Raw genomic sequence first — 16,632 nt, forward strand, 5'->3', positions numbered from 1 at the left:
TCACACGCTTATAAAACACAGTATTGCTTTTGAATACGATGGATTATTGAGGCTTTAGAAAATAATGCTGTGGGAGTACTTATAGAACCTTTGAATATAGAAATAACATTGTCTTGGTTATATAAATATCTCAACAGGCATCTTGGGGTGGTTCAGCTTTGATGTCAAGGAAGCATCGCAAGCTTCTACAAGGCATTCACAGGTAAGTAGTTTAATGGCTCATGGGAGCAGCTAGGAAGGGTGTTAATTGGGAAAGGGCACTTTATAAGAATCTCTTTAAAGTTCATATGCTCAAAGTATTGTTTTTAATTGAAGATACCACAGAATTTATAGTAGGGGAATTCAGAAATTATACAAGCATTTGTACTGTCTACTACTGTGATTATAGGGTAATCGTTTGTTTTGTCTCTTTGCTTAATTCTCCAGGGCTGATTCTGTTGCCTGGAATCCCCATAAAATGCTGATGGCAGGAATCCAGTGCTGTGCTCTTCTGGTGAAAGACAATTCTGTAAGTCCTCCTGTTATTGCTAGCAGTTTAAAGTTGGTATATCATTGGCGTGTTATGGAAGTGGAGATCATTAGAAAGCAATTGCAAGTTATTTTTACTACACACTTCAGTGCAATGTAGAGAGCTGTAAAAATGTATACAATATCACAAAGACATTGATAAAGGACAAATACATGATATGGGACCAAATTCACCCATAAGCCAACAGGAGCTATTTGGTCTGCGCTTGCAGGTGTGAGCAGCTCAAAGAGCCCCCTCCCTTGGCATGCTGTGCAGACTCGCACAGATTGGCCCCAGCAGCTGGCCGCTTTGAGCAGTGTGCGAGGTGCAGAAGGCAGGGAGCCTCCCCAAGGGTCCTGCTGGGCTGTTGGCCAGGAGCCACCTAGGTTAGTGCTTCCCAGTGAGAGCCTGGTCGCAACCCAAACCTTCTGCACTCCTTGAACTGGTCACAGCTACCTCTGCTCCCCAATTACTTGCCCCAGGTCACAACCCCACTTTCACCCAAATTCCTTCCTAGACCCCACGTCCCTCCTGCATCCCTCCAGTCCTCTAGCTGAGCTCCTTTCTGCACCCAACTTCCATTCCAGACTCTGCATCCCATCCATAGAAAAGTGTGGCCCTTGACTATTTACCAAATCTTGGAGTGCTCTCCCCCCCAAAAATGATTGTCCACTCGTGCATTAAACAGTTAGGGTTAAATGTTTCATTACTTTGAACTAAATGTTACAACCACTGTTCCTTTGCCTCTCCCCAGTGTTCACTGCACTGTGCCGGCATGTTTCTTTCATCCCTCCCATACCTTCCATAGGATTTTTTTTTTCTCTGCCTGCCTGTCCCACAAATGTGCGATAGTGCATAAATATCAGCTGGCAGATGACTTAGTTTATACTGTACTCTTACAAATTGACCTGAGGTGCTGAATTCAGCAGAGTTACTTTAGCACATTGCACCAGTACATCAGCAGGATATCTAGATGGAAAAGAGATGGCACGCTGCTGGTATTTTTTGAGGAGGGATGGGTGGGCCATCCCTCTCTTGTTTCTGCTTGCATATACCGATGGAGTGAAGTATGTTCCATTTTTTCCACCCATGACTTCATCAATCTCTTTTCACGAGTAACCTTCCTGGGAATTAGCATTTACTCCAAGTAGATAGGGCTACTTTTCAAACACCTACTGGGTATGCAGTCTGAAGTATTCAATTATGAGGCTGTTCGGTTCTGGTTATAGCAATATCTCAAGTGACCTTCCATGGCTTGCAATAAGATTACACAGCATGTTAGGCCTTTTTGTGATAGACATAATTATTCCCCTTAGGAAAGAATAGCATGAGGGGAACTAATATCCTCTGATACTCTCTGTCAGAGAGCAGGATGTGGGTGATTGTGCCTGGTGGCTAGAGCAGGAGTGAGCCCTGCTGGTTACAGCAGGAGTCAGAAGTCAGTAATTGGAGCCATGGGCCAATTACCTGGAGACAGGTTACATGGAGTGAGGCAAAGCAGCAGCAGGAGCAATCCCAGTCATGCTTTAACAGCCACCAAACTGCTGCTGCTGCTGCATTTCAGAGGTGATCTGCGGACTCTTATTGCCAATCAGACAGCCTACCCCTAGCCTTAGATTGCCTGGAGACTGGCTCTGCTGCAGGTCCTGATTCCAAACGCCCTCTGCAATGCAGCTACGTTATATTTTCATAGTTCTGTGTCAAACCCTGTTCCACTCTCCCAACTGAAACACTGTGCAGAGTTGTGATGCATAGTTCATAAGAGCCAAAGCAAACAACATACCTTTTTAAAAAAAAAAAAAAATATCACCACTTCTTTTTCAAACTGTAGCACTGCACATTTGCTAGCAGACATAAATTTCCGCTTATGAGAGCTAGCTTTTTTTCTCTCTTCAAAACTGACTTCATGTGATACAATGCTTGTATAGGTAGACTACTGTAGCTGATGTGGGGAGACTCGAAAATGCTCAATGTCTGATCTTTTGTTTGATTTGAGAGTCCACCTTCTTGCCTTTGTCACCATGACTTCCAGTCTCCTAAAAGGACAAAGAGGATGCTTTCTTAAATCTTACAAATCTAGGGCCCAATTATGGTTTTCCAGATACTGCTCCAATTGTGGGTATGGAGTAGAAGCATTACGGTTCTGAGGAGTGCATGGAGGAGAACAGCCAAGGTACCACTCTTTCCAAGGTCTTTGCATAAGTTTCCTCCCTACAAGGCCAGTTTTGCTAGCTGGAGTGGAAGTGAGACAGAGTGGTGGTTTGCTGGCCATTCTAGGAAGCTAGTGGGGTTGAGCTTGTCTAGTCCTTACATAAGCCTGAGTGCTTTCCCTTTGTGCCCCTCAATCAAGTCCATAGTCCAATGTTTTTGAGGGGGAATTGAAGAAACAAAGAGAAGGAGAAAGTCATAGTGACTTGAAGTGAGGAATGTTGTTCCCTTTTATTATTTTCTGATTCTCCTAACTGAGTTTATTCTATCTATGTCAGTAGATAACTCATATAACTTTTATATCTCCTGGATTTTGTCTTGACATATTTTCCTCTATTTTATTACCAGTTCAAGAGAGTTATCTGTTATGTATTGTAATTCAGATTGAAACATGTACATTCTATTACAGAAATAGAGACTTAATAAGTGTTGTCAGACACTTTGTACCATTTCACAATCACACTTACAACCTATGTACAGAAATGGAATGAAATACACAATGTACTTTGTCAGTCCAAACTGAAATTTAAAAATGGATTGTGTTCTCTGTGGCTGTGTCTACATTGGCCCCTATTCCATAATAGGGATGCAAATGTAGCACTTTGGAATAGGCAAATCCGCGGGGGATTTAAATATCCCCCGCGGCATTTGCATTAACATGGCTGCCGCTTTTTTCCGGCTTGTAGATAAGCCGGAGAAAAGCGCCAGTCTGGACACGATCCTCCGGAAAATAAGCTCTTTTCCGGAGGATCTCTTATTCCTATTTCCCACCTTGTGACCTATATTTTTCCAACTCCCCTCTCTTCAATTCTGCCTCTGTTTCCTTTTTCCCCTTTGTAACCTTGTGCCTTTTGTCATGTTTTGTACCGCATGATCCTACAACAGCCTTCGTTCTCTAAAGTACTAGGTGGCTTAATTCTTCTTCACTTCCCTCCGCAGAATTCATTTATTGTTACTTCCTTTTCCCCACTCATCTCCATTTGGACAGTCTCTACTGAATTATTCTTTAGTCAGAGCATGTAAATCTTTGCATAAAATGATTTCATTTCAAAACGGGAATTATGATACAATGAAATAATTTCCTCACTGATACTTTTAAATGTAAAGAGTGACAGAACTCTTTTTAGGAGCCTGAATATGATGCTGTATTGATATGCTGCTGGGTGCATTTTTATTCTACCAAATGAATAATATATGCTAAAAGATTAGAGGTTGTCCAGGGTTTGGGGGGAAAATCTGAAATTTGGAGTAAAATCCATCCCATCCCATAACCCCAAATAATTGGGATGATATATAAAGGACTCTGCTGGAGAAGGCTCGATTGTATTCAGCTACTCCTTTATCTACAGGAAGGCCACAGGATTGCAAACAGGTCATGGAACTGGGTACTGGGGGTGCTGCCACATGCTCTAGCTTAAAATGATTCTGTCATATTCAGGGTTTATAGTTAGACTGAGTAGATTTCTGTACCCTCACTGTACAAATTGTTGTAGCACCCCTGGATTCAAAGCACCTCTTCTGTGACGGTTCTTCCAACCTATGGACTGCATCTGTGGCAGTTGTATTCGGGCAACTAGTTCAATGTAAAGACAAATCTAGTGGCTCCTCTTCTGGCTTGCTCCCATGGCCTCTTTGGGGCTGGTACAGAAAATGTTTCCACTGCCTACAACTCTTCATTGGCAACATGGGGTGAAATCCTGTCTTCATAGGTCCAGGGTTTCATCCAGGGGTCTTGAGTAATAAGGAGGGCCTTATGTGGATCCTCCATACTTGGGTTCATTCCATGTGTGTGTGGTTTTTTTTTTTTTTTTTTTTTTTTTTCCCAATAAGTGTTCGCCATGAAGAAAATAGTAGAAGTTAATTTCCTATTTACAATGTTGCTTATGAAACTCAAAGCCTTTTTTACATTCACAGCAACAGTTGAAGCTTTTATTTTATTTTAAAATAGGACCTACTTAAGAAATGCTATTCTGCAAAGGCTTCCTACCTTTTCCAGCAAGACAAGTTCTATGATGTCAGCTATGACACTGGAGACAAGTCTATCCAGTGTAGCAGACGACCAGATGCATTTAAATTCTGGATGACATGGAAGGCATTGGGAACTGCAGGACTCGAGGAAAGAGTAAACAGAGCACTTGCCTTAGCCAGGTACCTGAACTCAAATTTGAATGTTTTTTATTTGTTTGTTTTGCTTGACTGTCGCTTCCAGACCAATGTCGCAATGCAATGCCTAACCTGAAATCAGTTGAACCTTTGCATCTTTAAAATGATCTAATAATAATTGATATTTGATGCATAAAATGAAGTTCAAGGTTCAAATTAAAGGGAAATCATCAATCTGCATGAGGCCTACATTTGATTTCCTGGAAACTGATGTGGTCCAGTGAAGAAACTCTTTTTATTTCAGATATCTAATTTAGAATCAAAGCTACTGTTTTTCATTAATACCAAAACAGCATGGGCCAGAGTCTGCACTGCTTCTAGCTGGAAGTGAATTTATTATTCTCTTCCTGCCCCTTTTCATGCCCCATGCCATGCACCGTGTATCCTGGGAAAATTCCTGGGACCACAGTGACCCTTTTATTGCTCTTTTATGCCACTACATTGGTGGTAGCATCTGTAGGAGTGTGGATTCCATCTTCCCTCTCCCCAAACAAGAAACTCTCCCTGGTGCATCAAGGTTTTTTTGTGTAAGGTGCCATCATTTTTAATGTGTGTTTGTATCTGTGGCTTTTCTCATTGAAGTGGCCAAAAAATCCCACATGTGGCCACATATCTTGGTATCATTGACCATCTTGCAAGGCTCACGGGAAAAACAAGTCTATTTGCAGATTATTTCCAGAGTATTGGGCCATTAAGTTCCTTGAATGCTACTAATGACCCTTACTTAGCATGACTTACATTTGTGATGTGGGTTTATATTTCATATTTCTAAATTGAAATACAGGAATGATACATGCATACAAATATATTCATGGGATAATCACGTTCAGTAGATTTCAAGCTTTCCAATGATATCTTACTTGAAATATTTTCCATAACACATATTCTGGTTATTTTCATAAGCATATTTCTATATTGGAATGACCTGTGACCCATCCTCCAGGTGCACTTCCAAGATGGTGTTCTCAGAGGCCCTGGGAGGATAATTATTTATATGGGTTATTATGCATGGCAGAGTAATACCCTAGTGTTTACAGTGGTGCAAGTTAAAGGGACAGCTCTTTGAAAGCTTCCTTCCATTCCATTCTAGGTGTGTGTACTTGCCACATGCACCGGTACTGGATGTTTTCCCCTTAATGCGACGAGGAGTCCTGTGGCACCTTATAGACTAACTGAAGTGTAGGAGCATAAGCTTTCGTGGGCAAAGACCCACTTCGTCAGATGCATGCATGCATCTGACGAAGTGGGTCTTTGCCCACGAAAGCTTATGCTCCTACACTTCAGTTAGTCTATAAGGTGCCACAGGACTCCTCGTCGCTTTTGCAGATTCAGACTAACACGGCTACCCCTCTGATACTTTTCCCTTTAATGGTCTCCAATGGTCTCCATAGGACATTAGCTCTGGCGCCCTCTGGAGTGGCATGCATATGCTGTAGTATAAAGGGTGCTGCTGGTTCCTCCAAACCTCAGTTCCTTCTTACCACAAGTGATGGTCCTGGAATTGCTCGGGGCCTTAGAAGGTGTTGAAAGAGCTGGTCCCCTATGGATACTACTAAGGGAAAAACTCTGACATAGATGCCCGATGGACATGAGCAACACATCTAGAAGTTACAAAAAAGAGAGAACTGTCTTTTCCTCTTCAGTGCTTTCACATAAAAAGTTCAAACATTAACTGCCTAAAAATATATGCATTACATAGTAAAAAGGTGGCACTAGTGAGAATTCATTGAAGACTAAATCTGTCGTCATAATTCTGCTTCTTAAATGTCCCTAGTGTGTTCTGAGTAAATTGCAGTCTTGCATGTATTTCAAGGTCCTCTGTTTATTAATGTACACACAGTGTGTCAGTTCCTTCTGCTATCTGTAGAAAGATTCAGCCACATCAAGGTCACTAGTGCAGATCATCTGACTGAGAATGTACACGTTAATGGTGGGATCAATACCCGCTTTGATAGTTAGATTTTAGCTGGTGGTGGATTTAACTGACAGTGTGGGCATTTTTTGTTTTATTTGTAATGAAATTGCATTAATCAGAAAACTAGTAGTGATATTCTGTACAGTAGCTGCTTTGCTCTCTTGACTTTGCATGGGCACAGACACTTGGTAGCTGAGACATCATTTTCCCTAGGCACGAAGCCAGACTTCTTAACTACAGGAACAGCTATGCAGCCTTTTTCTTGTTTTGTTACAGGAGGGTTTGCTTTGATGCTGTGGAGATGATATTTTAGTGTTCCTGATAACATGGATTAATTCTAGAGCTAGTTCATCGACCTTATATTTGAAGGCAAGGATTTTCCACTGCCAGGAAGAGTTGCAAAGATATATATTAATCTCATTATAATACTGAATTTCTTTTGCATCAAATGCTGCTCATTGGTCATGTCATTGATTTCTTCTTTTTTTAGACGTGAATCATGTTTTCATAGCATTGGATTAGATTAGTGTTTACTTGAAATGACTTATTTTTTAAATAATTGTGATGGAGTGCTCAACTGATCAGTTTGGAGATTATTTTGTTCTCATTTAATACTGGTATCAAAGAATTATATTCCCTTATTTCCTATTGCTTTATGACGTAAGCTGCATTTTAGAGTAATATGCCATAAGACTGTGATCATATCTGCACGTTGTGTTAGACCAGCTGTGGCCAACCCACGGCTCAGAAGCCGCGTGCAGCTCTTGTCCCCCAAAAGTGCGGCTTGCGAAGCCACTCCTGCACCTTCCCCCCCGCCCCCCCCCCCGTACCCTCGTGCTTACTGGTTTGGAGCTGCAGGGTTTAAAAAAATGGTGTCCAAGATGGCGGCCGTCTTAAAGGGGCAGCCTCCTTTTTAAAAACAAAAAACATTTTTGTTATTGTTTTTGCTTGACAATTCTGGTGCATCTCTTTGCATTTTTTCCGCTGCTGTTTTGGCTTTCTTTGTTAAATGGGTTGGCCACGCCTGTGTTAGACCATCATTTCTACAGTTTGTCATCTCTGATTTCTTTTCTCAAGGCATCCTTCTTCCTGACACCCAGTTTTATTCCCTACTAGCTATCCCTCATTTGCTGCAATGCTTGTAATTTCAAATACTTCTTGTTCGTTCTGCTTTGTTATGATGTTGTTGAACTACGACTCCACCCCATCTGTGATTAGTCAGGGGCTAATAATACAGTTGCACTGTGAGCTGTGTAAAAATGTAGTGAGAAAATTACACCACTGGTACTGAATGGACCGGACATTAGAAATCAAGAATGAGGGATTTTCAAATGGCTGCCTTTTTTGGCCATGGACAGTGGTCAGAGAAACATCAATTGCAGTCAGTCACACACCATTTTTAATCTTGTTTCAGTGGTGGTTTAAAAAAAAGAAAAAGAAAGCTCTAGCCAGGGAGAGAGAGCTGTTTTGCAGTGCTATCATGCTAACACTATTTTAACATTGCTACCATCTTTCCAAAACAAGGCGATCTCATTTTAGGTAATCAAAAAAAGGGACGTATTGTATTTTTGCGTGAAGTTTTGTTTTAAATGAATGAGGGAACTCACTTGTTTCCTAGCCATACCACAATAAAATCAATCTAATCATTGGCACAATAATTATAAAACACCCTTTTTATTCTGTGCTTAGCTTTGTTGACCTGAGTTTTTTTGTGGTTGCTCTTGGTGGCCAGGTTGCATGCTATAATGCTAATGGTAACTGCTGATCTAAATGGATGTTGCAAAAGGGATTCAGTGCTGGCTTTGTTTTGGTAAAATGGGTGAAAGCATCTCAGAAGCATGTAGTTAGAGGCAGAATTCAGATCTGGCATCAGCTCTTTACCATGGCAATCAGGCTTATATGCATATACACTAAGGGTAATGAGTCACATGTAGAAGTCTTGTTAACCATAAACAACACGGCAACTCCCCATGCTCTGCTTTGAAAAAATGCCTGCTCTCTAAGGCATTATTTATTGAGCCCCTGGATAAACAATTTCTACAGGATCTCAGCTAACGTGTCAGGCTGTGACAAGGAAGCTGTGTTAGTGATGCCCATATAGGGACTTTTCCCTGGCATATATACAGGGTCCAAAGCTGGTGTTTTGACAGATTTCTTCCTCCTCCTATTTGTGTTCGTTGTATGTGGCAATAACCAGTTAAAGCAATTGCAAGCAGAAAAAGGCCTACGTATCACAACAAACTGACAGATTTATTGAAATATTCCTAGATCCTGGCCAAAATCCTGACAAAAGGACTTTTATGGGGTCTGATGGTGCTGACTGCACACACAGACTCATGCTGGCATTACTAATTTGCAGTTGCTGACAGAACAAACAGGAGGTAAATAAATTTAGTAAATGCAGTAGGTAGCTAGACGTATGGAATATTGCTGAGTGTGGAGTGGGGTGCAGTGATTAACAACAACACAGTTCCACAGGAACAATGTTCTCCTAAACTCCTGTACAGTAACCTAGCAGATAGGAGTATGCAACTACTCCATTCACAGCAAGGGCCACATGCAACCCCTTATATAATGCCGACTACACTAAAGAGCTTACAGCCGGTGTAATCTCTCTCGTGTAACCTCTCTAAGTTGATGGGCGAGCTCTTTCATGTCAGTTTCATTAATCTACCCCCAACAGGTCACAGCATCTATGCTGGCAGGTGCGCTTCTCCCACCAACATGGGGCTGTCAGTGCTGGTGCTTAGGTCAGTGTGGCTTATGTTGTGTGGTTGGTGGCTTATTCACACCTCTGATTGACATAGGTTAAGCCAACATAAATGGCAGTATAGATATAGCCTCAGAAGCAATTAAATAGGCCTGACAAGGATTTGGCTGCAACCTTTGCAGCTGGGGCCATGCCTGCAAATTGTCAGATGTAATTACGTTGTGTGAATATGGCAACATACAGTTACCATAGTACCCAGTTTATCTGAGACTCCATTATCCAACTCCCCTTGTTTAACCAAACCCCTGAGCGCGCACACAGTCATGGGAAATCGACATTGCTTCCATCGTAGTGTTGCCATGCCACTTTTTCAATCTTGTAAAATGATTGACACTACTAAATGAAAACATTCAGTACTGTCCTCGGATGCTAAATTAGAGATTATTAATAAAATAAAAAAGAAGGGTCACTAGCAGAAATAGCCCAATTTATAACATTGGGAAAAGAACAGGATTGGACATCAAACATGGTGCGGAGCAAATATTTCAATATAGAGTAGTATGAATAATTCAGTCACTCTGCGTACTAAAAGACCATGAAGCAACTGAAGGGGTCTAGATGAAGCCTTTTATCTGTGGTTTATACAGGCAAGAGAGGAAGGAATTCCTATTACTATGCAAGAATTCTTTTACTATGCAAGAAGGGTAAAGGCTTTAATCAAGTTTTATGAGGGGACACATGTTTCTCTGCTAAACAGCGACGGCTCAGTCACAACATCTAAAAAGTGTCACATCTGACAACTAACAATCACTGGGGAAAAGCCGTCTGCTGATTCAGGAATTATTTCTGAGTAACAGTAAGAAATAGCAAGTGTCTTAGCTGAGCACAACTGGTCACTAGGGCAAGTTCACAACAATGACAGGAGTTGTTGCCAGAACGGAAAGATTTGCAGCTGTCTACATTAAGAGCCAAGAACGCTCGACAGTCGTGGCCTATGCTAATTCTAGTGGCACATATGCGTTCCTGTTAACAGTCTTTGGTAAAGCAGTGAATCCACATACACTTAAAAATGCAAATATAAATACTTTGCTCTTCATCTCCATATCACAAGAAAAAGCATAGATGAACAGTGTTTTATTTTGTGATTGGTTTTTAAAACTTTTGTACCAAACATGTGAGCTCATCTGAACAAAAACATCTCACCAAAAGCTGTCTTAGAGCTAAACAAGGCACCTGCACACCCTGATGAGAGAAGACTTAAGATCACCCAATATTCAGTAGAGTGTGTGTGTTTCTCCCTCATTTGTGCAGTCTTGTGTACAGCCTTGTGTTGGAAAGTCTAAAAGAACACTATAAACAGGATCTTTTTCCATGACAATTGATGTTTGGTGAAGCAGTTGAGAATGAAGGCAATATGTTGCAGTGCTGGAAAAAATCAATATCAAAGAAGCTATATTCAGGGTTGCAGAAGCATGGGAAGGACATCCACAGGTCAGCCTTATAAAAATCATGAAAATCTGTGGCCTGAATTATTATTGGTCCTTTATTATTGGTCCTTAAAATAGTTAACTTGCAGCTGCCACAACAGCATTGGCATCTGAAAAAGAGAGTGTATTTTTTAATCTCCACAGTCTTCCTGGCTATACAGAAGTTAACAAAGATATTGCAAATTGCCTTGAAAGTGATGCTAATGATCCTGGCTGGCTGTTACTGGATAGTGCTAAAATCATACAGACGGTAGTACATGCTGACAATGACGACAAAGCTGAAGAGTCTACTGAGGAAGAATTGATGGAAACATTTCTCACTGCGATGCTGCAATAGCAGAAAACTTTTCTCTTCAGTTCTTGGAGCAACAGTCTGACACCAACCCTACTGATGTGCTGTTTATGAAGCAGCTCCATGATGGCACAATGAAGAAAACTGCTCGTCTAAAACAATAGATTGTCAGATTTTTTTTCTGGTCATTATAAATGTCAGTGCTGCTGTATCTATCACTGTGCTATGTACTGTACTTTCTGCATATTACTTGTTACCACCACCATTAGTATTGTTATTACAACTTTAAATGATCAATTTCTGCATTTAAAAAAAACAGTATTCTTTACTAGAAAGAATGATTTTTGTATGCTGTAAATAAGAAAGGGGATTATATTTTAATGCTTTGTAATGATGACAATTTTCTGCATTTTTTTTTAAATGTACTGCTTGTGATGTTATATGTACATAAGCTAAGTAGAGATGATACCTTGTGTAACATTGATCTATAAAATCTGCTTAATGTTTATTAACCTATTGGTCACAGGATGAGTTTAGGAGGTCACAAATAGAGGGCTGGTATTATAGCATGGCAGGGAGGGCTATTGCCTGGGGCTCATGCCACAAGGTAACCTAGGTTACATGCTTCAGTTCCAGGCAGCGGTTTGTCAGCTGTGGACAGTGGGGCTCGGGCTGATAGTTGTAATTTAAGATCTGATCCCCACCTGTAATATTCCAATAGCTTAAATTTTCTAGCAGTGATGTCTCAGGCAAGGCCTGACTCAAGTCACCTAGAGGAAAAATGGTTTTAAATGTTCCCTAAACCTGTTAGGTTTGTTCCTCCTAACTTGAGAAACTGCTCCTATTCTTTCCCCTAGAAAATCAAGTACTGAGTGACTTGATCCCACAAACTCCTCCTTATTACAGTTATGCTGATTCTGTAAAGGCCCAGAAACAATACCATATGACTAAGGTGACTACTTGCACAGCAGTAAGAATGAATAAAAAATCTAGGCAGTGAGCAACTTCGAAAGAGCTCATATGCAAAAAGATTTCACCCTGAATAGTTTGAACAATTATGAATAACAAATGAATCTTTGTGAATGATTTACAAACAGAATAAAGGCAGTAGGAAAACTTTGATAGAACCATATTGTATTGGAAAACACAGTTCCATTGAAATTCAAATATGTCACACATTTAGGCTGATTTTATCACAATTTTGTTTCAGTAGAAAAATGTGGGGAAAAAAGTTCAGGCAACAGTAAGAGAGGTCCCACTTCAACATTTTTGGAACCAAATATTTATATTTTTTGCATTGAAATGACTTTTAGTTTAATTTTTTCAACATTTTTGTATTGTAATACAAAATAGCCAGTGTTGCAAAGTTTTGATTTTATCTAAATGAAGTGTTTGGATTGACCCAAAGCAACTTTTTGCTAAGTAACCCTGTGCTAAGCCTCAGAAACGAGTCCCCCTGTGCCCAAACTCCTTCCAAGAGCTTGCAACCTGAATGCCCTCTTATACCCCAAATCCCCCACCCTGTGCTAAGCCCAGAGCCCCACCGATACTGCAAACCTCTTGGCCCAAGCCCAGAGCCTGCACCCCTACCCCACCCTGGTGCAAGCGAGTGAGGATGATGGAGGTAAAGGGGGATGGAGTGAGCAGAGTGAGGCCTTGGAGAAGGATGGCACGGGGCAGGGCCTCAGAGAAGGGGCAGGAAGGAAGTGGGGCAAGGGTATTTGGGTTTGAGGTAAATCTTACATTGCACTTAAACTGAAAAAGTGATCTTGTGGTTAAAAAGGTTGGAGACCACTGGTATAACCACATTGTTCAGCAGAGGTGTGCAAAATCGATATCCATGAGAGATGCTGTTATACTGACCTAATGCCTAGTATAGACACCACTGTGTTGACAAGAGGGCTACACACAGCTACTGCTTCTCTGAGTGGTGGAGTAACTACACTGTTGATGTAGGTAGCATCTCCACTAAGCACTATAATGGCACAGCTGCCTTGCTGCAGCATTTTAAGTGTAAACAAACCCTCAGTGTTGAAAGAGGGAGCTGTATTAATGGATTAGTGCAGCTCACAATTCTAATAGCGAGAGGCCCAATTTCTTCTGCTGCTGAAAGCAGACAGCTTTTGGTGTACATCATCAATTCACTACTTGGCTTGTCTTCACTTATTTTCTGAAGCTGGTTATCCCATTAATTGTTGTATTTTTACAGCAGGTAGAAACTATTTTAAGCTCTGCTATTCTTAAAACTACCTAAACATGTTCAAGTCAATTTTTTGTTACCTGCATATCCTTTGTTACATCTTGTAAACGTTGTATGTTTAATTGCAGATATCTGGTGGGTGAAATTAAGAAAAGAGAGGGATTCCAGCTTCTGTTGGAGGTAGGTGTCTATAGAACTGAGTTTGTGCTTTTGTCAAATGCCAGTCTATATTTTGAGTGCATATTTAAATAAACTTGGTAAATTGCTGATGTACGGAAGTGTTAAACCACATAAAACTGTCCATATTTCACACAATCTGTCTGTCCATTTCACTTGCTTTCTGGGGTTGTGTAGTCATTGGGGCCTATGACTTGAGTAATCCCCTTGTATAGCAATGGATAGGGTTGCAAAAGGACAACCTATAGTAAAAAACTGTGGCTAAGAACTAGAACTGGTTGGAGATTTTCAGTTAAAACTTCTGTCCTAAAGGTGGACTCTACTTCATTAGAATGAATGAACTGCCCCACCTTACTCCCTCCACCCCACCATTTTCAACTCCACTCCCAAATCATCAGTGCAGAACAACTGCCACTTTTCCAACCAGCTCTACTGATAACTCCCTTCTTCCCCCACACCTCCAAACTACTCCACAGCAATGTACATTGATGAAGATCCTGTTTCCAGAGAATATTCTGAGCAGGAGGGGTCTCAGCTCCTGCCCTTGCTCAGCTCTTTGACCAATAAAATCAGCAGCTGGGGACATCTTGGAGGGGAGTCTATTTAGAGGAACCTCCAGAAAATAGTAATAGAGATGTTGCCGTGTTAGTCTGGTCTTGCTGAAACAAAAGACAGGACTATGCAGCACTTTAAAGACTAACATGATGGTTTATTATGTGATGAGCTTTCGTAGGCCAGACCCACTTCCTCAGATCAAATTGTGGAAGAAAATTGGCATGACCATATATACCAAAGGGATACATTCAAAAAAAAGTGAACACCATATAAAATTGACAAATCAGATTTTAGAATGGAGGGAGCTGAGGGAGAGAGGTTAGTGTCTTAGGAGTGATAATTGGGGAAGCTATCTGTGTAATGGGTAAGGTAGTTAGCATCTTTAAGGCCCATTTGTAAAGTGTCAAATTTAAGCATGAATGACAGTTCTGAGGTTTCCCTTTGTAGTCTGGTGTTAAAGTCTCTTTGAAGTAATATACATATAGTGAGGTCATTGAGACAATGCCCAGTCATCTGATTGAAATGACAAGAAACTGTTTTTTCTTTGTGAAACTGTCTGATGTCTGATTTGTGGGCATTAATTCTTTGGCGAAGTGTCTGAGAAGTTTGTCTAATATACATAGCAGACGGACATTGTTGGCACTTGATGGCATAAATTATATTTCTGGACAAACAGGAATACGTGTTCTTGATCTTGTAACTGATGTGTTTAGGTCCAGTGATGGTGTCAGCAGACAAACTTCTCAGACACTTCACCATGGTCTCATGGTTATGCCAATTTTCTTCCACAGTTTGATCTGAGGAAGTGGGTCTGGCCGACGAAAGCTCATCACCTAATAAACTATCTTGTTAGTCTTTAAAGTGCTGCATAGTCCTGTCTTTTGTTCCTTCAGAGAATGTGTGTGTGTGTAAGTGAAGAACAGCAAGGAGAAAAGGAGCAAAGTAGACAGGGAGATGGCGAATAATAGAGTGGCAGAAGCACAGGGGGGAGAAAAAAGGCAGGAAGCAGGAGGGGAAGCAGACACGTGATGAGTGATGGCATGTAAAGAGAATTAAAAGACCAGAAGTGAATTGTTTAAAATTTAAATGTTGTTTATACTCATGTTTCTTTGTGCTGATATTCCCCCCCCCCCCCCATTAACTATCATGATTGGAGTGGAAGAAACTCAAATCATATTTTTCCCCAGTAAACTTCTAATTTGGAAAGAGACCAGGGGAAGATTATCCTGGGTAAGAAGGGGTGCTGGGAAGATTTTATGGCTTGTCTCAAGCCTGTTTGAGTGGTAAGGTTCTCTGGAATCTGAGTGGGACTTGCATGGGTAGGACTTGCAGGCTACATCTACACGACAGGGTTTTTGTGCAAAAACAGCTGTTCTTGCGCAAAAACCTGTGGAGCATCCACACCTCAAGTGCTTTTTTGCTCAAGTAAATTTACAATAAATCAAAAGAACAGAAGGGTTTTTGAGGTGTAGGTATTCCTCTTTCTACGAGGAATACCTCCTTTTTGCGCAAGAGTTCTTGTGCAAAAAGGTGTGTATGGACGCACAACAGGGGACTTATGTGCAAAAAGACCCTATCGAGAAAAGCACAGGTGATGTGGTGGCTAATCTGTTAATAGCGATCAGAGCTTTCTTTCAGGAGAGTGTCCATGCAGTCTGGATGCGCTCTCACACAAAAGCACATTGCTTTTTCGATGCGCTTTTGTAGTGTGGACGTGCTCTTGTGCAAGAAGTTTTTGCGGAAGATCTCCTACAAAAAGCTTCTTGAACAAGAAGCCTGCAGTGTAGACATAGCTGCGGAAACTAGCCCAGGAGGAGCTATGAGAAGGAGGAATGGACGGGGAGAGGCCTATGGGCATGTAGAACAGTAAGACCCTTATAGAGGGATAAGCTGCCCATTTGGGAAAAGGCTTCTAATGACCCTGAAGTCAATCCTGCAACAAGGGTGAAGGTTTGGGTTTATGCAGGTCAGATGACAGACTTTGGGTCCTGGGCAAGGTAGAGGGCTTGGGGTGACTCTAGGCCCCTGGAAAGGGCAGAGCCTTGGGCAGAAGGGGCAGAATTGGGGGTAGCCTCCCCAGTCAGCCCTTCAACACTGCTCTGGGCTCCAGCGGTAACTTAAAGGACATGAGGCTTTGACCGCTGCCATTGCTGCTGTAGCAGTGGCTGGTAGCCTGGTGTACTTTTAAATCTCTGGGCCCCAGGGCAGCAGTCCCCTATTGTCCCCTCCCCCATTGGCGGGTCTGGGCTTGTGCAAGGAAGCCCATGAAGGAAATTACCTGGGGAAAAGAGTGTAAGGGCAGGATTGGGCAACTGCTTATTGTTTAGAGGCCTCAGGCTGGGACTTCTAAAGAAGGTGGGAGAAAAGTTTCCCTTCCACTGGGATAAGTGCTCTGGTGTCTGAGGGAGATTCTGGAA

At 41.5% G+C, this 16,632-nt stretch overlaps 1 protein-coding gene across 5 annotated transcripts in view; it reads left to right on the top strand.

The window, feature by feature from the left end:
- GADL1 (glutamate decarboxylase like 1) overlaps window positions 1-16,632 on the top strand; it is a 104,329-nt gene that overhangs the window by 42,012 nt on the left and 45,685 nt on the right. For all 5 annotated transcript variants that reach the window (XM_025190298.2, XM_075921977.1, XM_006134301.4 and 2 more), the window contains 4 exons: window positions 138-202; window positions 427-508; window positions 4,665-4,864; window positions 13,612-13,663. In XM_025190298.2, coding sequence (XP_025046083.2) covers window positions 138-202; window positions 427-508; window positions 4,665-4,864; window positions 13,612-13,663 — 399 coding nt within the window. The remainder of the gene's footprint in view (window positions 1-137; window positions 203-426; window positions 509-4,664; window positions 4,865-13,611; window positions 13,664-16,632) is intronic.

This window comes from Pelodiscus sinensis, chromosome 2 (assembly GCF_049634645.1).
Source record: "Pelodiscus sinensis isolate JC-2024 chromosome 2, ASM4963464v1, whole genome shotgun sequence".
Taxonomy (NCBI): Eukaryota; Metazoa; Chordata; order Testudines; family Trionychidae; genus Pelodiscus; species Pelodiscus sinensis.